Raw genomic sequence first — 27,018 nt, 5'->3', positions numbered from 1 at the left:
GTACTGAAACAGCAATCCTAAACATTGTCGATGATGCTCTTCAAGCTCTAGATCGCAATCAATCCTGTCTACTCATCCTCCTAGACTTGTCAGCAGCATTTGACACAGTTAACCACGTAAAATTACTGAACAGACTGCAAGATAGGATGGGAATATCTGGCACAGTACTGAAATGGTTCGAATCATTTTTAAAGAACAGAACGCAGAGATTTCTAGTACACCAAGCACTTTCGCCATCTTGCCCTAACACACTCGGAGTCCCGCAAGGATCCACCTTATCTCCATCACTGTTTAACTTATACATCGAACCTCTCACAGAAATTCTGCGGAATTCGAAAATATCCTACCACATGTACGCAGATGACACGCAACTTTACATCAAGATTGCTAGCCTGGGGGGGCGTGGCTAGCAGCCGATGATGGCGGCCGCTGCTTAGGGAGGCTCCCGGGAAGAAGCGGCTTCCCGCATCAATCCGTATCTTATATCCTTCCCTCACCAGCTGGGTGGGGCGGACCGGACCCAGAGACCGTGCGGCTACCGTTGCTGAAGTTTTGGGTGCGACGGAGGCTTCGCCGGGAGCGGAATCGCCGACTGCTCGAAGAGGAGGAGCCGGGCCTGCCTGCAGCGCTGCAGCCGCGGAGCCACAGAACGCAGGCGGCCGACCGGAAGTGGCCTGAAGCCGGAGGAGGGGAGGCCGGAGGTGCCGGTGCGCCGGGTGAGTCGATCTACACACCCACGGAGCCCTGTCCAGTACTGTCGGGCCCTGGGGACGCTCGAGTGTGGCCCCCGTCTCACGCGCTTCACCCGGAGGAGCGGACGGCGCCTCGGAGCACTCGCTCTCCCGCTGCCCCCAACAAGTTGCGACAGGGCCGGGGGCCGGCCAGTTCATCTTCACGGAGCCGGCAGTGAGGGGCCCAAGTGTGTCAGACACAGCCACTTCTCCGAGGGCGCCAGTGGGGCCCCTGCTGCCGGTTCTATTTACGAGGCGGGAGATTGGACACTACTGCACAGCAGTGACACTGAGGATCCACGAGGCCTGCCATGAGGCCATAATCCGGAAGGCAGCTGGGGGGCGGATTCAGGGCGCAACCGGCAAATAGCCGAGGAGTGGCGTTGGCAGGGGTGACATCCCCCCCCCCCCCTGGTGTGTAATTGCGAGGGGCCATCATCGACTTCCTTGTGGGCCCACCTGCGCGGGCCGGTGCGACGGAAGGCACCCCTCCCTCACCCCTTCTTTGGCGGGACTAACCTAAGTCATGTCGAACAGGGGCCCAAAAAATGCCTCCGCCCAAGCCAAACTGGACAAGTTTGCGTACAGCAGACAATCACCACCCCAGGAGCAACGAATATCGGCTGGTAAAGTGGCAGAAGCGGAGGGGCGAAGAAAGCCACGCTTGATGATGTCCTGGCGGCGCTGGCCCAGGTGCAGGCGACGGTGGGTGCCACGGCGACTGAAGTCACCCTGATACGGGCTGATCTCCAAAAGATAAACGAAAGGGTCAAACAGGTGGAAGTGGTCACCAAGTCGCTGGTCGAGGATGTGTCCGAATTACAGACGACGGTGGAACGACTGCAGACGGACAACAAGCTTCTTAAAGACAAGCTGGATGACCAGGAAGGCCGTTCCAGACGTAACAACGTCCGTATTTTAGGTGTGCCGGAATCGGAAGACACGGGGACACTTGACCTCTATGTGGAGGACTTAATCAAGACCCGGCTGCAACCTAAGGGGCTCTCGAACTTCTTTTCGGTTGAAAGGGCCCATCGTGTTCCGGGAGGAAAGCCCAAGACGGGAGGCACGCCGCGTCCAATACTGGCCAGGTTGTTCAATTTCCGCGACCGGGACGCCATTCTGCAGGCCGCAAGGATTGCGCCAGCCATACAAGTACAAAACTCAAAGATTGCTTTCTTTCCGGATTACACGGCAGAAGTGGCCAGGCGGAGGAGAACGTTCCTAGAAGTGAAAAAGACCCTGAGAGAAAAGGAACTGCCGTACTCCATGTTATTCCCGGCTAAACTTCGAGTGGTAGCGGACAAAAAGGTGTGGTTTTTTGATAACCCTGAAACGGCCCGGGACTGGCTGGAGGGCTGGCACACTGTTGGGAGACAACGCAAGACGCATAGGCCGGATCACGATCGTAGGGGTGGCAGTAGAACAGGCTCCCAGACATCTGGTCGAGGAGAGAGACTGGAGCGGTCTCCGTCCCATGGCTTTGAAGGAGGAGGTGGGACCGAATGACTCCTACCCCGAACTCTGCATCGCTGGAGGTTACTGGCTCCCGTTGTGAATTGCTGTTTGGACTGCTGCACGTAGACTCTGGCATGGCCGCCCCGACGGCATACAGGGAGGCCGCCAGCCCGGGGAGACGCTCTCCCCCCCTACGCGCAAGTACTCTAGTTATGGGAAGGGTAAAGCACTCTGCTTGGTTGGGGTGGCGGGCAGTTCGAAGTCCGTTTGGCAGGGGGGCAGGGAGGGGGGATTGTTCAGAACTGTTCTTGTTTCTGTTAGGAATGTATGTGAGCGGTCGGGGCCACTGCTTTAACCCTTGTGTGCGCCAATGTGGGTTGCTGGGAAAAGACAGCGATGCTATGCCCCCGTAATGTTCCCTTCCTCTTTGCCGTGCAGGGGCACGGCCATGTTTGCGACTCAGCCGCTCAAACGATACACCCCGACCACTCTAAGCACTGATGGCTGATGGTACTGGCCCGGTAATGGACGTGGGGTCCGCTGACTCACATTGCCCTCCCTTATGTTTATTGTCCTGGAATGTGAGAGGCTTGGGTGACAAGGTTAAACGGGGGTTGGTTCTGACTGCAATTAAGCGCCAGCGACCTACCTTGGCCCTGCTGCAAGAAACACATTTGGTAGGGGGGGCAGCGAAAGCCCTGGATAGGCGTGGCTATAAAATGTGGGTTCACTCTGAATTTACGTCGGGATCCCGGGGTTCTGGTATATTAGTACGAAAGAACTCCCGATTCCTTCCCTTGTCGACTAAGACCGATGACCAGGGGTGCTTCGCAGCCTTGCATGGGCAATGGGAGGGGAGGCTCTTCAATGTGGTGTCTGTATATATTCCACCAGCTTTGCAGTCGGTCCACCTCCCGAAACTGGGGGAATTCCTGTTGACCCTCCCTGAAGGTGAGATCATTCTGGGGGGGGATTTTAATGCTGTCATGGACACACAATTGGACAAGCACCCCGCGCCTGCGTCACGGGGGGGGGGAATCCTACTTCCGACGCTTCGCGGCGTCCATGGGTTTGACTGACATCTGGAGGCACTTACACCCCAGCGCGCAACAATACACTTTCCACTCTACGGTGCATGGCAGTCTGTCGCGCATTGACTACTTCCTATCACTGGGGGAGGGCCTCCGCTATGTTGATGCAATGGGGATTCACCCGAGGGGGATTTCCGACCACTCACCACTCACGTTGTCACTCTCCACACAGGCTAGTGCGCGAAAACGCATTTACCCCATTAGTGCTACATACCTCAAGGTCCCACAGGTCCGTAAGGCTCTCACAAACACGACGAAGCAGTATTTCCTTGAAAACATGCGTTCGGTGCGCTCCCCGGCAGTACTCTGGGAAGCCTACAAAACGGTTCTAAGGGGGCAAGCAATCAACTCCATCACGGGGCATAGAAGGCAGCTGTCGCGGGAGTTGGATGAGCTGGAGGTGGCGCTGCTGGCCCAAACCGAAGCCCATGAGGCTAACCCCTCTCCCGCCGGCCTTCACGCCCTCACCCTCCAGCAACAATTATATGCTGATCACTTGCGTCGGCTGGTGAAGGGTCACTTAGCCGACACTCGTAATAGAATTTATGAGGTAGGAGACAAAGCTGGAAAAATGCTTGCGTGGCTTGATAGGCGAGAGGGCAGCTTTAGGGGAATCCAAAGTCTGAAAGATGTGAGAGGGGTAATACACACAGATCCGCGACAAATTACAGAGTTGCTGGCGACCCATTTTGAGCGAGTATACACCCCGGAATGTATGGTTACCGCTGAAAGGGCCAGGGCCCTCTTGGCTCCGATAGAGGTCCAGACGTTGTCACAGGAGGCCTCAGTTGAGCTAGAGGCAGACATTACTGTCGATGAAGTCCAGATGGCAATTATGGCTCTACATCCGGGAAAGGCAATGGGCCCAAATGGCATACCCATTGAATGGTACCAAGCAATGCCTGAAGCCCTCAGTGTGCATCTGTTGGGGATGTATGCGGATTGTCTGGAAGGGGGTCGCCTCCCGCCGGACCAACGGGCGGCGACCATCGTGGCCGTCCCCAAACCCGGCAAACCGCCGGATGAATGTTCCTCCTATCGGCCTATTTCCTTACTTAACGCCGAAGCGAAGATTTTGGCTAAACTCCTGGCACAAAGGCTCCTGCCCCATCTGTCGTCAATTATACATCCGGACCAGTCCGGGTTTATGCCGCATAGAAACACCTCTTTAAATCTACGGCGGTTGCATGGGATCTTGGCTAGGGCGGACGATATCGACACTCCAGCAGTGATTTTGGCCCTGGACGCCAGAATGGCTTTTGATCTGGTGGAGTGGGAATACCTGTTTGAGACATTGAGCCGTCTGGGGTTCGGCCCTCGCTTCATAGCATGGATCAAACTACTGTACACCGACCCGGTGGCGCAGGTGGTGGCTAACGGCCATATATCACGTACATTTCCGTTGGGAAGGGGCACACGACAGGGGTGCCCTCTTTCGCCCCTGCTGTTTGCAATCTCTTTGGAACCTCTTGCGACCCTTCTGAGAACCACACCGCTTCTCAAGGGCATAAGGTGGAGGGGGGGTTGGGAAGACCGTCTGTCACTATACGCAGATGATATGCTGCTTTACCTGACAGACCCTGAGGATGGGGTGCCGGCGTTGCTGAATATCTGCGATGCGTATGGCAGCGTTTCTGGATATGCGCTGAATTGGACCAAATCGGAGCTGTACGTTTTGCGAGGCCCGGCCCCGATTCTGTCCGACACGTGCCCGCTGAAACGGGCGGGTTCTTCCTTTAAATACCTAGGGATCCACGTCACCAGGGATCCGGTTGAATTTGTCGATAAAAACTTGAAACCCCACCTGGACAGGCTGAAACGAGATGTCGGATTCTGGTCTGACCTGCCACTGACACTCTTGGGCAGGGCGGCGCTCTATAAGATGATGGCGATGCCGCGTTTCTTGTACGTCCTCGAAAATACACCCTATCCCGTGGCACCGCGATTCTTCCAGAAAGTCGCTGCTCTAGTATCGACCCTTCTGTGGGGTAACCTCCCTGCACGCGTGGCACAATCAAAGCTACATAGGGATTGGTATGATGGAGGTATTGCGCTGCCAAATCTCAAGTTGTACTATTGGGCTGTACACCTGAAATCAATAAACCAATGGATTCACGCCCCGCATACCGAACCTGCCTTCCAGTTGGATAGGGATCAGTTGGGCATAGATACCATGCTGGGACCGTTATACGACCGTCGTAAGGTACGGGCTTTAGTGGGCCCCACTAAATTAACCGTTCAATTGTGGCACACGGCGACGGCGGCATTGGGTTGGAAGGGGAAGCTCACCGGGTTGACTCCGCTATGGGACTCACGGGCACTAGGTAATATGAGAAACACTAAGGGCTTTGAACACTGGGACGCGATAGGCATCTCCACGGTGGGTGACTTATGGGAGAGGAATGCTGTGATACCCTTCACCCGCTTAAAAGAATTGTATGGCTTGGGTGACAGGGAGCTTTATAGATACATTCAAATACGACATGCATTGCTCGCGGCCCTACCCCCCGACGCATCTCTGCCCGACTCCTCGCCTCTGGAGGACCGTCTCCTCACTGACTACATGTTGGAGAGGGCGACGTCGCTCACGTACCGTAAATTGCTTAATAACTCCCCGGACCCAACACTCCAACTCAAAGGGAAATGGGAAGAGGACGTAGGGGACATGGATGAACATGAATGGAATGCAGCACTGGGCTCATCCAAAGAGGTGGGCATCTCAGCGCGTATGCGCCTGGTACAATTCAAGGTGCTGCACAGAGTATACTACACGAGGTACATGCTACACCGCATACATAGGGCGCCGCATCAATACTGCCTCCGTGGATGTGGGGAGGAGGGCACCTTTTTCCACACTATATGGGAATGTCCCGGGATACAGGAATACTGGAAACAAATACTGCGTACGATCTCCCAAACTCTGAATCGGTCCCTGCTGCCCGACCCGCGGAGGTGCTTGCTTAACATTTGGGAACCCACGGACCTGTCTAGGTATGAACAAATCTGGGTCACGGTGGGATTGATGATGGCAAAGCGAGACATAGCACAGCGATGGGGAGTGGCGGTCCTCCCGTCCAAATCCCAATGGTGTCTACACATGGATGCGGTGATGGTGACTGAGAGGGCGGTGTATTCTAGTCGAGCCTGCCCGAGGAAATGGAACAAAGTGTGGCTGAAATGGAATGGTTACAGGGGGGACATTTGTGATCCTTTAGATGAGGACGAACCAGAGGACTCTGGAGATGAGGAAGAGGGGGGATGACCTGGGTTGCAGTGGATGGGCAGGAGAGCGAACGGGGCTATTGTATGCGTCCCCTCTTTCGACGTGCTGAATGGGGAGGAGGGTGGACGGAAATGGGGGGAGAACTGGGGCATTAGCATACTGAAACTGGGGGAGGGAATATACATCTCCCGAGGGAGATTGCATTGACCTAAGTCAGACCGCACTATCATTCCTACTGTTTTTGGTTTGTAGTTTGTTATTTTTCATAAAAAGACAAAATGCCACCAAAACCACCTCTAACGTTGATAAATCTGTATCGAATGCACTTTTAATGTGTAATATGTTCTACTGGACACTTGACTACATTGTTGCTTTCTTTTCTACATTGCAATTTTGAATCATGTCTAACTTACACGATATAGCGGCCGGCCCGTGGGGTTGTTGGCGAACCGCTGTGTACTATGCTAAGTGCAATAAAGGTTTTGGAAAAAAAAAAAAAAAAAATAAAAAAAAAAAAGATTGCTAGCCTGGAAGACATAACCAAAATGAACGACGCCCTCAAAATATCGCTAAAATGGTTAACTAACAATCATCTCAAGCTCAACGCTGACAAAACAGAATTCTTACTCATCACACCTCAAAAAAACAATTCATTAGTGAAAGAATGGTCTAAAATGATTACAGCATTAAATTGCATCCCAACTCTAGTAGATTCAGCAAAATCTCTCGGAATCACATTGGATGAGAACCTCAATATGAAAACACATATTAAATCTATGGCAAAAAACGCCCGCTTTCATTTGAACTATCTAAGGAAGATGAAATCCTTTTTAACGGAGACAGACTTGAAACTAGCTGTACAATCTCTGGTTGTCTCTAGGATAGAATATGGGTGTACTACACTTGCTGGCCTTCCAAAAATCTCAACAGCACCTCTAAAAGCTTGCCTCAATTCAGCGGCAAGGCTTATTACTGGATCCAGGAAATTTGATCATATCTCGCCTCACCTGAAGACCTTAAATTGGTTACCGTACGAAGCTAGAGTACAGATGAAAATGGCATGTATCACCCATAAAGCGATTAATCACAACACACCTACATATCTAGCCCACAAAATAGAAATCTCAGGAAGAAACAGACCTGTTAGGAGTACAAATTATCTACTCCTGAAACCACCTATTTTTAAGAAGAAAAAAACTTATGAGAGGACATTCTCAGGAGTAGCTCCAAGGATATGGAACACCCTTCCTGCAAACATCAGAAAAATCAAAAACACGATAACATTCAAGAAAGAAATTAAGAATTTTCTTATGAGCAAGTTCCTCCCATAACAAAACATACGCTACTGAAGACGTGCCGCGGATTGTTTGACAGTATACCTTATATGGGAGTAGGATTTGACTGACTGATCTTTGAAGAAATACTATCTCTGAATAGTGCAATTAAATCGCAATCAATTCCATCACATTGGTATTTTCCACGATATCAAACGTTTACGATCTAAATTGATATATATATTATGTTTGTAACTTGATCACAGAATGTTAAGCGCTCTGATACCCACGGGTCTTGTTCGCGCTATAGAAAACTGTAAAATAAATAAATAAATAAATAAATATCTTCCTTCCATCTCAACTGCTGCAAAATGCAATTACACTAAATCATGAAAATCTATCAGATCTTGTGTACCAGCAGAAAAAAACCTTCAAGCGGTTGATCACTGGCTGCTTTTAAAACATCACACATCAAAGCTGAGATACTTCCATACAGCAAAATGACCATCTACCACCCTTCAGGCATTTGGGGCCAATAATTGAGGCTGAGATCATCCCATAATGGGAAACATCTGTAAAGGAAAATGCTACTTACCAGTATGCATCTGTTCTTGGCATGTAGGGCTGCAGAGTCACACACTAGTGCATAGATCTCCATCTGGTGGTGGGCCTGGATGATTAACCTTTGTTATCTCGGAAGAGTCTTTGTTTGGTAAATGACTCCTCCCGTGGAGCATAGTGCGCATGGGCATCGAATCCATCTTCAGATTATTTTTCGCCATTGGGAAAATGATGGAGTTAAATGAGAACAGAAAAAGATGTCCATGTATAGTGTATCTAATTAAGATATTACTGGAACAGATATAGGTAGCCCGGGAGGCGGGTGGGCGTGTGTGACTCTGCAGCCCTACATGACAAGAACAGATGCATACTTGTAAGTAGCATTTTCCGTTCGATGCATATGGGCTGCAGATCACACACTAGTGCACTGATTGCATAGTAGTTCTCTCTCTTAGCGGCGACCACCAGTATCTGTTGCAGTAGTTTGGAATTGTGTTTTGAGTACAGCCTGGCCCACACTAGCTTATGGTTTTACTTGCACATCTACACAGTAGTGCTTTGTGAATGTGTGCGGTGTAGACCATGTAGCTGCTTTGCAGATACCATCTAATGGAATATTTCCTAAAAATGCCATAGATGCCCCTAGTTTACGTGTGGAATGAGCTCTAGGGGGAATGGATAAAGTGCGTTTTGCTTTTTGGTAACACATTTGAATGCACTTGACTATCCACATTGCACTCCCAGTTTTGGAAATGGTATAACCATTATGTGGAGGAGAAAAGGACTCAAACAATTGTTTTGTTTTACGAAATGGCTTTGTCCTACCAATATAGTAGAGAAGAGCTCTTTTGACATCTAACGTATGGAGAGCTCTTTCCGCAACTGTCTGAGGTTGAGAAAAGAATACTGGCAACTCAATTGACTGGATGAGATGGAACGGTGAAATGACTTTTGGAAGGAATTTGGGGTTTGTCTTTAGAACCACTTTGTTGTGATAGAGTTGCAAGAATGGTTCTTGAATTGTTAATGCATGGATCTCACTTACTCTTCTGAGTGAGGTAATAGCAATTAAAAAGGCAACTTTCCATGAAAGGAACTGTAACTCACACTTATGCAATGGTTCAAATGTAGGACCCATAAGTCTAGGGAGAACAATGTTTAGATTCCATACAGGGGAGGGTGGTACCCTGGGAGGAATTATTCTTTTGAGTCCTTCCATGAATGCTTTGATGGCAGCTACTCGGAATAACAACAGAAGTTGTCTGTTTTGAAGGTAAGCTGCTATAGCAGTAAGGTGTACCCTGATTGAGGAGTATGCTCGGGTACATATTTGTAGATGGAGCAGGTAACATATGATGTTTTGGATGAAAACATCTAGTGGGTTAATGTTGTTATTTGTGCAATACACAACAAACCTTTTCCATTTGGCTGCATAGCATGCCCTAGTGGTGGGAAGCATAGCTTCTTTTATAACATTCATGCAATCAGACGGAGGGTTGAGATATCCAAATTCTAAGACCTCAGGAGGCAAATCGCTAGGTTGAGCAGCATGGGGTCGGGATGCATGATCTCTCCATGGTTCTGTGTTAGTAAGTGTGGCGAGAGTTTCAACTTTTGATGTGGTACTACTGAGAGCTCTAGAACGTGTGGTGTACCACGGTTGTCTTGCCCACGTTGGTGCAATGAGAATTAATCAATGAGAATTAATGTGAGGGAGTGTTGCTGTTGCTTGCGCATCACTAACGGAACAAGTGGGAGAGGTGGAAAAGCGTACGCAAATTTGTTTGACCAAGTCATCCATATCACATTGCTTTTGGACAATGGGTGTGGATAACTGGCGGCAAAGCTTGGGCATTTGGAGTGGAGGTGTGTGGCAAACAGATCTATCTCTGGTTGTCCCCATTTGTGAAGGAAAGGTTGAAGAACTTGAGGATGAAGTTCCCACTCGTGCATCTGTTGTCTTTGACGACTTTAACAGATCTGCAACTTGATTGTGAACTCCTGGTAGATGTTCTGCTAAGAGAAAGATTTGCTGAGGAATGGCCCACCTCCATATGCTCTGCGCCAGCTGGGAGAGCTGTAAGGAGTGTGTTCCTCCCTGTTTTTGAATGTAGTACATGGCTGTCATATTGTCGGTGCGGACTAATACAGCCTTGCCTGATAGGTAATGTTGAAATGACTTTAGAGCTAGAAAAATGGCTAGCAACTCCAGATGGTTTATGTGGAGTAGCTTTGGTTGTGGTGCCCATGTGCCCTGTCCTGTGTGCTCTGCTAAATGAGCTCCCCATCCCCTAAGTGATGAGTCTGTGGTTAGCACTACCTGTGTAATTGGCTCGAGGAACGGCCGTCCTTTGAAAAGGTTTTTGGTGTTCCACCACTGCAGAGAGCGATGTGTCCAGTCGTCCACTACCACCAGATCTGTTAATTGTTGTTGAGCCTGGTTCTACTGACTTGCTAAGCACTCTTGCAGGGGGCGCATTTGGAGGCTTCCGTGTGGCACTATAAAGATGCAAGATGCCATCATTCCAATTAATTGCATGAACACTCGAGCTGGTAGTGAGTTTTGCGGTTGGAATTTTTGTATAAGACCTTGCATACTTTGTATCCTTGCTGGATTGGGGAATGCATGCTTTGGAGGTATCTACTGTGGGCACGCACTGGAGGTATGACTTGGTTTTTATTAGCCAGTCGTCGAGGTATGGGAAGACATGGATGTTGTCCCTTCTCAAGTGTGCTGCTACTACTGCGAGGCATTTTGTGAAAACTTGAGATGCTGTAGTCACACTGAATGGTAGTACCTTGAACTGGTAATGTTGACCGTCCAGTACGAACCGAAGGTACTTTCTGTGAGCTTGGTGAATGGGGATATGGAAGTAGGCGTCCTTGAGATCTAGGGTGGCAAGGAAGTCGCCTTGTTTTAACAGTGGCAGAACCTGCTGTAATGTGACCATGTGGAAGTGGTCGGATTGTATGTAAAGATTTAGGGGTCTCAGGTCTAGTATGGGTCTGAGGGAGCAGTCCTTTTTGGGGATAAGAAAATATAGGGAGTAAACTCCTGTGTTTTGATGTTGTACTGGAACTGGTTCTAGTGCATTTTTTTTTACAGTAGAGAGGCAACTTCTTGTTTTAGGAGTGTGAGATGCTCCTGTGACATGGGATGCTGTCTGGTGGTATTTTTGGAGGAGTGGAAGTGAGTTTCAGGCAATAACCTAACTGAACAATTTGTCTCACCCACCTGTCTGTGTTGATGGAGGTCCAGGAGGTAGGAACTGTTGTAATCTCCCCCGACAGGAATGGTCTGGGGGGGAGGGAGGGAAGTCACTGCTTGGGAGTGGAGGCATTGCGGTTGTTGTTACCTCTGCCTCTACCTTTGGTGTTATTTTCTCTATATTCTCCTCTGTAATAACCTCTATTGGGCGAAGATTGGGTGGGTGCCTTGTAAGAAGAGGAGGCGTTGTCTGTTTGAACATTTTTGGAGGCACCCCTATAAGAGGAGCGACGAAAGGACGCTCTGGGAGTTTGAGTTTGTAAAGCTCCCATGGATTTTGCGGTGTCCGTATCTTTTTTCATTTTCTCTAGTGCATTATCAACTGTGGGACCAAAAAGATGTTGCTGGTCAAAAGGTTGATTAAGGATGCTGGTCTGTACTTCTGGTTTGAAACCAGAGATTCGCAACCATGCATGTCTACGTAACAGTACGCCTGTATTTACTGCTCTTGAGGCTGTGTCAGCAGTATCTAAAGCACAACGTATTGAGGTATCAATAATGACCTTACGCTCTTGTATTAAATCAGAAGCCCTGGTTTTATATTTGTCTGGCAAATGTTGCATAAGGATTTCAAGCTCATTGTAATGAGCTCGATCATACCTTGCTAATAGGGCTTGAGTATTAGCAATTCTACAAACATTGGCTGCTTGCGAGATGGTGCGTTTGCCCAAAGCATCTAAAAGTTTGGACTCCTTCTGGGCGGGTGGAGCATCCACTGTTGTCTGTGAATTAGCTCTTTTTCTTGCATTTGAGACTACTAATGAGTCTAATGGCAACTGGCCTTTGATGTATGCTGGGTCAGATGGAGTTGCTTTATACTTTTTCTCGTGTCTGGGATTAATTATCCAAGCTCTGACGGGTGTTTTACCACACCTTTAAGCATTGGTAATATGGTTGTGGTTTTATGTGATGGCAATAGTGTGTCCATAAGGAAGTCTTCTTCTACTGGACCAGTGTGCAGTTCTACCCCATGAAAGGTGGCTGCCCTATGAATGAGTTACCTAAAACCCTATAGTGTCATCTGGAGGAGATGGCCTAGAAGGGTATGCATCATCTTGTGGCAGATCTGGGGAATCTGGCGCATTATAATCTTCACAGGGATCATCTGATGGACCAGGAATATCATCTGGGTCATCTATGTGTTGCTCATCTTCTATCCCTCTTGAAAAATCATCTTCATCCCCATCATCATCTGCTGGTGCAGGGCTGTGTGTGGTGGATGGTGAGTGTGGAGGGGAAATGTCTAAACCTGGGAGTTCTAGGAGGGAAATGTCTAAACCTGGGAGTTCTAGGAATGGTGAAGGTATTCTTATAGGAGAAGATTGAGCATGTTTTTTAAGAGGAACTGGAGGTGTTTTGGGAGGGTCCAGCTTCCTTTTTTCAGGCACTGGAATTACATGTCCAGTTTTGGGATTGAGTCTTTTGTTTTGGGTCTGGATGGAAAAGCTCTTCTGAGGAAGTATCCTTTCTCGGCACCGACTTGTCTTGTTGTTTAGAAGGTTTAGCAGTGTCTATTACAGTCTTTGGTAGTAGATTTTGGTTTCGGTTCTGAAGACTAGTGGTCAGAATGCTTTTTGGTGTCGTGTCTTTTGTTCGGATCGGATGTTTTCGGATCCAGAATTTTTGGTTCCGAAGCACGTTTCGGGTCGATAACTTTATGTGCCGAAGTGTGTTTCGGTGCCAAAGTGGACTTCGGGTCCGCTTTTTTCGGTACCGGAGTTAGCTTCGGTTCGATATTTTTCGGTACTAAGCTGATTTTCAGCTCGACTGGCTTCGGTACAGAGGGTTGTTTCGGTGCCGGGGTTAGTTTCGGTTTCAGGACGTTTTGTTTGTCAGGACCGAGAGGCTGACTCGAGCTGGAGTCGTCTAGAGGCTTTTTGGTATTCTTCGTTGCCGAGCCAGAAGGCGGGGCGTCAGAAGTTTTTGGTCGGTGTGCATCCGGAGGTGGGGGTGGAACCGAAGCCTGGCCCGGTATGGGGGTGTGAACAGGGTCGACGCTTGTACTCACAACCTGTTGCCCAGCTGGTAGAGGATCGTCATAGTCTGATTGTCCCTCGGCTCCGGAGGCTGAATCCTCTGCTTCTGAGACAACGTCGTCCTTCTGTAGTTCTTTGGACTCTAGATCGATTGGAGCTTGATCTATGATGAGATCTGGTGTTGATGACTAGGACTGCGCCATGACTCTTCGAGCTTGATGGTCCCTATAGTCTTCTTGGACCGAAACGAAGCGCAGACCTGGCAATCTCGGCTCTCGTGCTCCGGGGACAAGCACAGATTGCACACCTCATGTAGATCAGTGTGTGGAAATTTGTATCCACACTGAGGGCACTTCTTGAAGGGTGTTCTTTCCATGAGCCAAAGACCCAGTGGCGCAGTTGGGCTCAACGGCCCCGATGAGCGCTGGAATCGAGAAGCGCAAAGTTTTTCGACGTGAGTAACAGGGAAATCGCGATCGAAGACGATACCGACGGTATGATGGAAGACTGGAAGTCGAAAGGAAATTGGTAACGTGACCGAACAATATGTACATCCGAGCCCAATGGCGGAAAAAAAAAATCTGAAGATGGAGTCGATGCAGATGCGCACTATGCTCCATGGGAGGAGTTATCTACCAAAGAAAGACTCTTCCAAGACAACAACAAAGTGTAATCATCCAGGCCCACCACCAGATGGCGATCTATGCACTAGTGTGTGATCTGCAGCCCATATGCCTCGAATATATTGTTATAAATCCAAGCAACCATTGCTTTAGTACGTTCCCATCACAACTATACCAATGGATTATACTGTTGAGCCCATCCCATCTTCCAATAATTTGAAAATTATACGTAATTTAAAAAGTGGGAATACTGGAGTGCATCTATTCTCACACCTCATTCTGATGAGCAGCAATATACACCACACTGTATCTGATGCAATCCTTGACCTTCTCTCTACAGCCCTCATAGAGGACAAACTCCACCTGACATCTTCACAATCAAGCACTCCTACAGGAGAGCTGTGGAGACTGGAGCGCTCTGTCATCTCATCAGGGCTCAGAAGCGCAATATAATCCCTACAAGACGAACAAGTTACTTACCTTCGGTAACGCTTTTTTTGGTAGATACAATATCTGCCTGTGGATTCCTCACCTTGTGAATATCCCCTTGCGTCAGCAACATTCGGAAATTCTTTTCGTAGCCTCGCGCCGACGTGGACTTGGACGTCATAGAGACACGGCATCGCTCGCGACTCCGCTGACGTCACCGACGCCTATAATAGGCCCACGCCGGTGTGATGACATCAGTTCCGCCCTTTTTTCCGTGCCATCGAGGCACACGGACGGACCAATGACAGTAGTAATGTACATATCATACACAGTACACAATAATTAAAATAACACACACAGTGTGAAGCAAATGTAAGCAAACATATTCTTGACCATAAAATAAATACAATACAGATATACTGGTATAGAAGAGTGGACAACGGGGAGGCGGGAGGGTCAGTGAGGAATCCACAGGCAGATATTGTATCTACCAGAAAAAGCGTTACCGAAGGTAAGTAACTTGTTCTTCTGATAGATACATCTGCCGTGTAGATTCCTCACCTTGTGAATAGAGTCCCACAGCAGTCCCCACTCCCGGAGGAGGGTGTCCACTCTGCTATACCAGGAAATCCTGGAGGACAGAGCGCGCGAAGTGGCCTTCCCTCCTCACTTCGGAATCCCAGCAGTAATGCTTCGCGAAAGTATGGAGAGAAGAACAAGTTGCCGCCCAACAAATGTCCTCTACTGGAACACCTCTAGCCAATGCTGAGGATGAAGATTTAGCTCTTGTAGAATGAGCCCTTATACCCTCTGGTGGTTCCTTACCGGCCAAAGAGTAGCAGATCTTTATACATAGGACGATCCATCTTGACAAAGTTCTTTTATGGACCGCTCTTCCTCTTTTGCAGCCAGCAAACCCAACGAAGAGCTGGTCATCCAATTGACAGTCTTTAGATCTGTCCAAGTAAAAGGACACCGCCTTCTTGGGGTCCAGACGGTGTAATCTCTCCTCCTCCTTGGAAGGGTGTGGGGGAGGATAAAAGGTAGGGAGGGTAATGGATTGACCAAGGTGGAAAGGAGTCACCACCTTTGGGAGAAAAGCAGCCCTGGTCCTAAGAACCATTCGATCAGCATGAATGGTCAAGAAAGGGGGCATGGAACATAGAGCTTGAAGCTCACTTACCCTCCTTGCCGAGGTTATTGCAACGAGGAAAACTGTCTTAAGAGTCAAAAGCCTCATAGGACATTTATGAAGAGGCTCAAAGGGAGCACCCATCAAAAAGGTCAAGACAAGATTTAAGTCCCACTGAGGCACAATAAAAGGAGTAGGAGGGAACTTATTTGTGAGGCCCTTCAAAAACCTTAAAACTACAGGAGATTTAAAAAGAGATGGCTGGTCAGGCAAGCAGAGAAATGCCGACAGTGCAGAAAGATAGCCCTTCACTGTGGCAACAGCAAGCCCTTGCTGCGCCAGAGAGAGGGCAAACTGAAGAACATTAGACAAATGGGCTCTCAAAGGGTCAATAGATTTCTCCCCACACCACAAATTTTGACCATCTATATGAATAGATGGACTTAGAGGAGTCACGCCTGGCTGACAAGATGACATCCACCACGTCAGGCGGGAGAGAAAAGGAATTCAGGTTGCCCCGTTCAATCTCCAGGCATGAAGGTGCAATGTCTGGAGGTGGGGGTGTAGAACCTGCCCCTCCATCTGAGAGAGGAGGTCTGCCCTGAGAGGGAGACGGAGCGGCGGGTAAGAGGAGAGGTGGAGAAGATCTGTATACCACACCCTTCTTGGCCAGTCCGGGGCGACCAATATGACTTGGGCCCGGTCTTGGCGAATCTTCCTCAGAACCTGAGGAATCAAAGGTATGGGAGGAAATGCTTAAAGGAGCTGACTTCCCCAACTCAATTGAAACGCATCCCCCAGTGCTCCTTGCATCGGATACTGGAGACTGCAGAATGACAGGCAGTGAGCATTCTCGCGAGAGGCAGACAGGACCACCTTAGGAGTCCCCCACATCCGAAAGACGTGACGAACCACCTCCGGGTGAAGCCTCCACTCGTGGTCGGCCGAGAACTGCCGACTACGACTGTCTGCACGCACGTTCAGAACTCCGGCCAGATGATTCGCAATCAGACAAATCAGATGGTCCTGAACCCAGGACCAGAGACGCAGAGCCTCTCTGCAGAGACACTGCGACCCCACTCCTCCCTGCTTGTTGATGTACCACATCGCGGTTGTGTTGTCCGTCAGGACCTGGATCGACCGACCGCGAAGGGAAGGGAGGAATGCCTTGAGCGCCAAACGTGTCACCCGCAATTCTAGAAGGTTGATATGAAGCAACCTTTCCTCTGGTGACCAAAGACCCTTGATCTCCAGATCCCCTAGATGAGCAACCCACCCTAGAGTGGATGCATCCGTTATTACTGTGGCCACCGGAGGAGGCAGATGAAAAGGCTTCCCTGAGACAGGTTGCCTTCCACGCCCCACCAAGACAGATCCGCCGTAGCTTCTCTGGAGATCCTCACTGACTCCCTGAGATCTCCGTTGTGTTGATACCACTGCCTGCGAAGGCACCACTGGAGTGCCCTCATGTGCCAGCGTGCATGGTTGACCAACAGAATGCAAGAAGCCATCAGACCGAGCAGACGAAGGACCTTCAGGACTCGAACGACCGCTCCATTGTGAAATAAAAGAATAATTTCCTGTATGTCGCGAATCCTTTGAGGGGGAGGGAATGCACGACATACAGTTGTGTCCAGTACAGCACCTATGAACAGGTTGCGCTGGGAGGGCACCAGGTGAGACTTGGGTACATTTATCGAAAAACCCAACCTGTACAACAACTGGGTTGTCTCCTGCAGATGATGGAGCACTCTCTCTGACGACTCTGCTTTGATCAGCCAGTCGTCCAAATAGGTGAATACTGGAATCCCTGACCTTCTGAGATGCGCCGCCACCACCGCCCGCACCTTGGTGAAGACTCGAGGCGCAGTAGTAAGTCCAAAAGGAAGGACCGCAAACTGATAGTGTTGCGATCCTACCATAAAACGGAGATACTTCCTGTGCGACTTCAGGATTGGGATGTGAAAGTACGCATCCTGCAAGTCGAGCGACACCATCCAGTCTTCTTCTAGCAGCGCTTGAAGAACCTGAGCAAGGGTGAGCATCTTGAATTTCTCTTGTTTCAGATAGAGATTCAAGATCCTGAGATCCAGGATTGGACGAAGTCTGCCATCCTTCTTGGGAATCAGGAAATACCGGGAGTAGCATCCCTGACCCCTTTCCTGCTCTGGGACCACCTCTATCGCACCCTTTCTTAACAGAGTCAGCACTTCCTCCTGTAGAAGCAAAAGATGTTCCTCCGTGCAATAACCTTGGCAAGGAGGGTAATTGGGAGGGAATTCCCGAAAGGGAAGGGCATACCCATTTTCTACAAGATTGAGAACCCAAAGATCTGATGTAACCGATTCCCAATCCTGTAGAAAATGGGTAAGCCAACCCCCCACCGGACCCACATGATCCAGAATAGCGGATCTAGGGCTGCTTTTCTGTGGCTGAAGGGTTGGAGGAGGTGGAGGAGGAAGAGGCCTGACCTCCACGAGGACGCGCTCTTTGCTTTCCCCTGTAAGTAGTGTACATGGAATTTTGCTGCTGCTGCTGCTGCTGCTGACCTTGTCGGTACTTCCGAAAGGAAGAGCGACCGAAACCCCTGAATCTCCTGTTGGTCGAGGAGCCTCTGACCTGGAGACCTAAAGATTTAGCAGTCGCCCTACTGTCTTTAAATCTCTCCAGGGCCGTATCAGCTTTCTTCCCAAAGAGACCAGATCCATCAAACGGAAGATCCAGCAAAGTTGCTTGAACATCCGCCGAAAAGTCTGAGGATTTCAGCCAAGCTGATCTTCTAGTGGCGACAGCAGTGCCCATGATAGGCGCCACGAGTCCGCAGTGTCCAGACCACTCTGTATCACTTGGCGAGCCGCTGCCTGTGCATCCGAAATTACCTCCTCAAAATCCTTTCTGTTGGCATCAGGAATCTTAGGAGCTAGAATACGCAAAGAATCCATAAGGGCATGCACATACCTCCCCTTCAGACAAGTAGCATTAGTCGACTTCAATGCCATGCTTGCAGAGGAGAAGGTCTTTTTAGCAACCTGATCCTGTTTCTTTGCCTCTTTTTCACAGGGTACCTGGGGAAAGGCACTCACATTCTTTTTGGAGCAGGCTGCTTGAATGACTAGGCTCTCTGGTGAAGGATGAGACATCAAAAAAGCAGGGTCTTCATGAGCAACCCTGTACCTTCTTGCCACACTCTTAGATACTGCAGGAGCTGACAGTGGTTTCTTCCACACCTCCAAAATGGGCTCCGTTAAGGCGTCATTAAACGGAAGCAATGGCTCTACCACAGAACTAGGTGAATGTAAAACCTCAGTGAGCAGATTGGACTTAAATTCCACAGTCGGCAACGTTAATTGTAGAAGTTCTGCAGCCTTCCTCATCACCATATGATAAGGCTGGACATCTTTAGAAGGTGTATCAGAGCCTGAAGGCAACTCCCACTCCGGAGAGAAATCCAGGCTACCAGCGTCAGCCAGTTCCTCAAAACAGTCCTCATCCAATTCACCTTCCTCCATATCAGGATGTGACTTCATATACTTTCGCTCTTCCAAAAGGCGTTGAGCCTCCCTTCTGGACCTCTCCTTCACATGCCTCGCAGCCGGATCCACCAACGGCTCCGACGGAGTCGGGATCGACGTCGGTATCGAATCCGAACGCCCAGCGGGATGCTCTCGAGGCCGTTCTGGAGCGGGCGACGCCGAAACCGGCGTCGACGGCTTCGGCGGAGCCGGAAACTGCCATGGCGGCGTCAGAGCCGGCATATAGGGCATAAATGGAGCAGGAGGATAGGAGTGAGGGACTCCTAGATTGAAAGCCAGAGGACCCATGGGATCCGAAGGTGCGCCAGAGGGGTACCACGCCCTTGAAAAGACGCCATACATAGCGTTCAGGAATGCCGATGGGTCCTGGCCTGGGGTTGGAAAGGGTGGCTAGAAACCCTCAGGCTGGTCTTGTGGAGGGTTCGGATTTGGCTCTTCGGTAGGCGCAGAATCCACATCCACCTGAACCTCTTCCTCTTCTCGGGCCTGGGACGGCGCCGGAGACGGATTCGAAGCCGGAGTCGGCGACTGCACACGCGACTCCGAAGGCGAGGTCTCACCTTCAGGTTCAGAGACATCCAGCGTAACCACCTTAGAACGTACCTTCTTCGGTGACCTCGACCTCGAGCCTGACTCCTTACCCGAACGACATCAGGACTCATGCCTCCTCTTCTTATGCTTCCTCTTCGACTTCGAAGCATGGTCTGAAGCAGACCTCGAAGACGACTCCTCTCGAGATCCGGATCTTGACTTCGACCTCGACCTCGCCCTTCGAGAACGAGACCTCGAAGATTTTCCTTTTCCAGCCTTCAGCTTCGCTAGCAGGAGCTTGGTCTCTCTTTCCCTCAGGGCCTTCGGGTTCATCTTCCGACAAGACGAACATCCATCCACATCGTGATCAGAGCTCAAACACCAAATGCAGTCCTCGTGCGGGTCAGTAATGGACATCATCTTTCCGCACTCCCTGCAGGGCTTGAAGCCGGTCTTCTTTGTCGACATCGTCGAAGAGACAAGAAACAAAGAAGCAGAAAGCGGTAACAAAAAGGCAACAAAGTACCAGTTGGCTACTGAGATTCCCGAAACCGTTAGCGTCGACGACGCGGAAAAAAGGGAACTGATGTCATCACGCCGGCGTGGGCCTATTATAGGCGTCGGTGACGTCAGCGGAGTCGTGAGCGATGCCGTGTCTCTATGACGTCCAAGTCCACGTCGGCGCGAGGCTACGAAAAGAATTTCCGAATGTTGCTGACGCAAGGGGATATTCACAAGGTGAGGAATCCACACGGCAGATGTATCTATCAGAAAGTACAATGCAACACATCACCTACCCGCATATTAGCAAACCATGAACAACTGACCAACTGAAAATGAAGATGAATCTCGTAGATGATAAAGAGTGTGCTAACAACCACTGTTCAGGGCTCCATTGCTCTGCAGGTAGATTCGCACTCTTAAATACAAACACAAATATATGTTAACGGAAACCTTAGCCCATCAATACAGAGCAACGTACCTTCGAATCGCTTTTCACAATACTGATACTGCAAATCAATGCAGGCAAGTTGCAGAAATTAGAGAACATAGTGAAAACACCAAAATAAATCTAAAAACAACCCCTTTTTCCCCAACAAAGCAGCATAGAGAGAACCTGGTCCCTTTCTAGGAGCATTGAAATTGGACCGACGGAAGCAAAGCAACTGGTGCAAGAGCAATTCTGTCTGTGAAAGTGCTCCTGTCTCAAGGGGAATGCAAACAAAAAGCAGTAAAGAGAAAAGAACAGTGTAAACTACTGTGAAGTACAATTCTGTGACACACTGCTCAAGGTAGGAGAGAGACAACATGATTATAACCTGCAGAGAGGTGCCAAGGTTGTAAAGCATTAGTAATGGCATGATGGAGTCAGGTAAACCACAGTATAATGTAACAGTAGAATGGAGGCAGGCAGACTGGAGTAAAACCTGTGTTACGTCTGTAAAGTATTACTGTACAAGGGGCACAGTGCAGCACTTCTACAGGAGGGAGGCGAGGCAGACAGGAGTAAAACCTGTGACACGTCTGTAATGTATTACTGTACAAGGGGCACAGTGCAGCACTTCTACAGGAGGGAGGCGAGGCAGACAGGAGTAAAACCTGTGACACGTCTGTAATGTATTACTGTACAAGGGGCGCAGTGCAGCACTTCTACAGGAGGGAGGCGAGGCAGATAGGAGTACAACCTGTGACACGTCTGTAATGTATTACTGTACAAGGGGCGCAGTGCAGCACTTCTACAGGAGGGAGGCGAGGCAGATAGGAGTATGGTGAAAATAAACAGGATAACGTGGAAAGAGCAGCTAGAAATTATTACGGCAGGCAGCTCGGTTGAGGTGGTATGGCTCGAACAGTAAATCCTAAATTAGCAACAGGCTTGTGAAACTTTACTAAGGACTTGCGGGAAGTGGAGGTGATGGATATTGTGAACTGGAGGGTATTGAGATGGCTTCAAAAAATTCACAATGGTTAGAGGCAAATTTTAAGGAGAGGAAGGAATGTTAGCTGCCTTCAAAAAACAGTTCACCACATTTTCAAAAGAAGCTTTGGAAAGACCCTGTGTAGAAGACCCTACCTGCAGAACATCCACTTCTGGCAGGTAGTCCTCGTTCTCTGCATTCTCACTGTATCCCAGCAGCTCATCTTCGATGGGATCCCGGCTGGTAGAGTAGCCCCGTGCCCCTCCATCCACAAGGGTGGCCTCATAGTCCATGAAGAAATTAGATTCTGTACCACAGCGAGCCGGCGGGACCCTCTGCTTGGTTGGTGAGATGCCTTCTGGTAGGTACCAGCAGCCAACTGGGCTAGTCCGGCTCTCTGATATTGTCTCGGCAGAAAGTGAGGGCATGGTGTTATTAGGGACCGTAGAAGGTGGAAGAGTTCTACCCGGCCGTAGCAACATGGAGGGCTCAGATATATCCATGGGCATGTCCTGGCTGGTCTCTGGCTCTGAACTGTAGTCTGGAGACCCCCGCAGAGCCGAGCTGCTCGAGTACGCAGAAGTAACAGAGACTGGGCCTTCAGACAACTCTGAGGGAGAGGAGATGCTGCTGGCTGTACTCAGGCCTAAACCAGAGAAGAAGTTGAAAAAAGGAACCATTATATCATCACAAATAGAAACCACGTTTTAATTTAATGTGATCTACACTTTAGGTGACGGGTGACATGCACGCTGAAGCCCCTTTCATACAGCAATAGAGTGCAATATAAGCACGAAGCACTTCACTCACTAAGGGCAGATACAGTACAAAACCTGCCAATTCCACCTGCTTCATAATCATCAAAATAAATATTTTAATGGATGAGTGTACATTTATTCAAACAAGTCCAATTATAAGAATCTTAATTTATTATGTTACTGACTGCTTTAAATAATCAAGTTATAGACTCTACACAGTGAGAGCCGGGGCTGGAGCAGATCTGAATCTGACCTCCTGTGTGTTATATTTCTACACAGCACATCGGGCAAACATTCACATAGACTGCCTTGCGTAGCAGAACACCACTTCGATGATAATAAACCAACAGGAGCAATATGTCAGCCTTCGCAGTCTCCCATATGCTATGTTGATGACAATCTCCGACAAGTGCAACCCACCCCACACAGATGACATTGTGTTCCCAACAACTGTGCAGTGTAAACAGCAATGTTCGACTAAGGTAATTATGTTATATGTGATATGCAAGAAATCATCCCAGTCAAGGAGTATCATGAATATTCCTCAGAAATCACAATTTTAGAGAAATAAAGAAAAAATGTTGAACACCATATGGTTAAACATTTCTATGTAACAATCAAAATATTGGCCTGGTGAAATCAAACACATTGTTAAAAAAAGTTGAAGAAAGTGCTAAATACAGTAATGTGAGCATAATATATAGCGGGACAATGATGATATATATTAGATATAAGTACCACTGTCAAACATTAGGCAGCCTTAAACAAATATAAGTTCTCAAACAAGAATTAATTATCAGTTCAATAGGTCAGTGTTGATAGTTATGACAGGGATAGCTGAGGTTTTGACCCAGGATAACACACAGTTCTAGGGCCACCATTAAAACAAGGAAAACGTTAAGCAACAGCACAGATTCATAAAGGACCGGGGAGTAAAGGGGCAACTGATCCCCCAGACATGATTAAGAGCAGGCCTATGGGGGACACACAGCAATTTACTGCAGACAGGACAAAGAATCCCAGGCTGCATGCAATGGATGGAAAGCTTGCATTTCAGAGAGAGTGCTTATGGGTGCATCACAAGAATGTAAACAACACAAAACTGATACATTTCATTGCTACCTTTGTATTGAGATATGTCAGTTTTGTTAGTTGGTTTTATTATTTCGTTCATGTTTTTGCTTCTGGTATATGTAAAAATAGGTTTGTTTTGAAAGATGCCTTTGAAATCTGGTTCATTTATCAAAATTTGCCAGTGTTTTAAAATGGTTTGTTTGTACTGGCGACTTTTTGTTGAATACTTGGAAAGGACAACTACTACAACCATCAGTCAAACCAAAAGAGTCACGAGTAGTAACAAAACTGAGATATCTCACTACAAAGGTACTTCACCCTGTCACAATTGTAACAACTGCCACTCTATAATCAAAGGAAATACAATTATGCATCCAAGGAAAGGTACTCCGATCAAACTCAAAGCCACAGCAACCTGTGACTGCATCAACGTCATTTATTTGCTAAAGTGTCCATGTGGACTGGTGTATGTAGGTAAAACCACAAGAAAAATCAAAATAAGACTATCAGGACACAAAAGCAACACAAGGACTCACAATACTAAATCAACTGTAGCTGTTCATTTCCATGAAAGAAGACATAACATTGCCCAACTACAATTTACTATTTTGGAAACTTAAAGTAGAAGGACAAGACATTAACAAAATATTGCTTCGTAAAGAAAATGAATGGATTTACAAATTAGAGGTCATGAAGCCCCACGGACTCAATGACCGATTGGAATTCTCGTGCTATTTATAAACTGTATAGCTACATATGGTTCAACATCAAAATGTCGTTTTATTTCAATAGACTGTACCTTTTTGCATACATAGGATTTTGTACACCTTGTGGTTCATATTTACTGCTCTTCTATACATTTCACATTTTTTTCATGCTTTTATTTTGAGACTGACTAACCTTTACTACATAACTGCACACAAATCTTAACACTCCACTACAAGATGGCGCTGACACACTCGTCCACATCACGTGACACACCCAAGCCCGTTTTTCATTTCTACATAAACACACATTGCACGGCTAATGGCGCTCACATTAGACGAACTTCGGCGTCTCAGCAAGATACCACGCTCATGGTAAGAGTAATATCGGTAACATCCCTAACCCACGCACTTTCACCGCTTTTCGAGCACCAGTAACTACATTTTGTTAAATAATTTAGTGTTATACTTTTAAGCACGTAACCGACTCCTATAAGGCAGTCTTACACGAGCACCCGTTTAACCTCAGCGAAGGTCTAACATAGTGAACGCACCTTGCCTGTATATAGTCATTTCACCTTCCGGCACGCATATTCGAATTAGAAATTCCTTTCACTTTTTTCCTGAGTAATTTCACATTGGTATTTTTATCGGTCGAGCCATTAACATATTAAGTCACCATTTTCTTATAATAGGAATCACAATTTGCACCTATGCATATATGTATATATGTATATACAGTCTGCATCTTAATCTTTTTATTTTTATTTATAAGTACATTGATGTCCTCAAAACACACATTTTTTCATTTCTTAACTAGATTCCACTGACGAAGTGTCTAAATGACACGAAATGGATTGGGATTATCGTAAATTGCGGCATCGAATTTGAATTATAAAGAAGAATGCATTACAATATCTGATAAACAACATATTGAGAAAACAAAGGAAAACAATAAATAACATTGATTTGATCAAATTGATTGTTTCAATTTCTGATGATTAAAAATCTGGATAAATAGATTGACCTCGATAATCGCGTGAGAGCGATTTCTTTAGCAGAGCCAGGAGGGACGAACTCTAAGATTGGAGGACACCTTATTCTAATTATCTCGTTTGAGGCAATCCTGCAGACACAGCTTGTTAAGAGCAGTTTCTTGCTTAGTATATATAAACAGCCACAAGCTCAATGGGCACAATTTAATTTAATCAGTGATGTAACCTAACCCCCTTCAGCATGGCAAACATAGGTTTAGGTGCTGTTAGATAGAGATACAGTAAGCAAGCTCCTCAAAAATGCGTTCTCTAGGTTCTGCAATTCAGGATAATCTTGCCCACTCCAGAGGCCAATACCATAAGTAGCAATGGGAAAGCATTTAGCATATACACGGTCATCGGATGTATGACGTTACAACGCATACTTTTACAACGCCTACCTTTACAACGCGGTTTTTACAACGCATACCATTACAACGCATAATGCTTTTAGGCGCTGGATAGTGAATAGTTTAATTTACTATTCCAACTCCAGTCCCCGTGGATAGTAGGGAAGGTTATTGGATAGTAAATTAACCTATTCCCTATCCTAGAGCGCCCCCCAGAGCAATGCGTTGTAATAGTTTGCGTTGTAAAAGTTGCATTGTAATGGTAGGTCGTTGTAAAAGTTTCGTTGTAAAGGTTGTTTACCATGGTCATCAGCTCATAGGGCGGTTTAATCCTAGCTTGGAGGCAAAACCGTAAAGTGCCTCAATGCTCCTTGCAAACTCTGAGGTCCTGATCATTCCCATTGCTTTCCATCTACAGGCCTCAACAAATGGGAAAAAACTAAATAGGGGAAGGTAGGTATTGATCCAATTTGGAGTTATTCAAAATGTAATCCTGTGCTTCAGCCTATTGACACATTGTCATAATGTGGATTATATTGTGATTAATAGATATAAATCAGCCACAAACCCGGTAAATTGATCCATCAACTTTTGAAGCTCTACTGAAGTTCTAACAACAAGTACTGTATCGTCGGCACAGAGTAACATCAGTATAGGACAAATGTATTCGTGAGGTCAATCGAAGTCTAGACTTTGCAGATGCTTCAAGGCCATTCATGTAAAAAGAGAACAAAAAGAGGCAAGTACACAACCCTCGCAAGCTCCCCTCACAAGCTTTATTGCCTTGTCGGTTCCCCATCAGGTCCATACCTAACGCTTGTAGTAACACAGTCATTTGCACACCAAGAAACAAAATGGCTCCACCATCTGACATAAACAGACTTCGTGGAGGAACGATGAGTCGACAGGATAACATCAAAGAACTCCGGCGGCAGGCAAAAGGAGCACAATTGTCCCAGCTCAATCTCCACACATGAATGTGGAGGCTCTGAGGGTTGCAGTGCAGAACCTGCCTCGGAGAGGGAGAAAACATCTGGTCTGAGAGTTAAGAGGAATGAGGGACACAAAAGTGATGACAATAACTTGAGCCCTGCCCTAGTGCGACTTCATCAACACGTACAGAATAAAGGGTAAGGGGAGAAAAGCATAGTGAAGCGAATAATTCCATAAGGCTCCCTGCAATAGAAACTGAAGGTCACAGAACTGTGGGCAATGAACATTCTTGTGAGTGACAGAAAGGTCTCAACGAGGCAAGACCCACAAGGCAAATATGTTGTGAACAAACTCTAGTTGGAAAGGCCACTCATGGACAACAAGATGAAGCCAACTCAGGCAGCTGGCTCTGAGGT

The 27,018-nt window shown here is 47.8% G+C and overlaps 1 protein-coding gene across 7 annotated transcripts in view; it reads right to left on the bottom strand.

Annotated features, from left to right (window-relative positions):
- Positions 1 to 27,018, bottom strand: part of CAMTA2 (calmodulin binding transcription activator 2) — an 809,661-nt gene that overhangs the window by 171,980 nt on the left and 610,663 nt on the right. For all 7 annotated transcript variants that reach the window (XM_078668358.1, XM_078668360.1, XM_078668361.1 and 4 more), the window contains one exon: positions 21,905 to 22,395. In XM_078668358.1, coding sequence (XP_078524484.1) covers positions 21,905 to 22,395 — 491 coding nt within the window. The remainder of the gene's footprint in view (positions 1 to 21,904; positions 22,396 to 27,018) is intronic.

Source organism: Lissotriton helveticus, chromosome 12, assembly GCF_964261635.1.
Source record: "Lissotriton helveticus chromosome 12, aLisHel1.1, whole genome shotgun sequence".
NCBI classification, from domain to species: Eukaryota; Metazoa; Chordata; class Amphibia; order Caudata; family Salamandridae; genus Lissotriton; species Lissotriton helveticus.
Note: the sequence above shows the minus strand (reverse complement) of the source record. Positions and strands in the feature narration are given on the sequence as shown.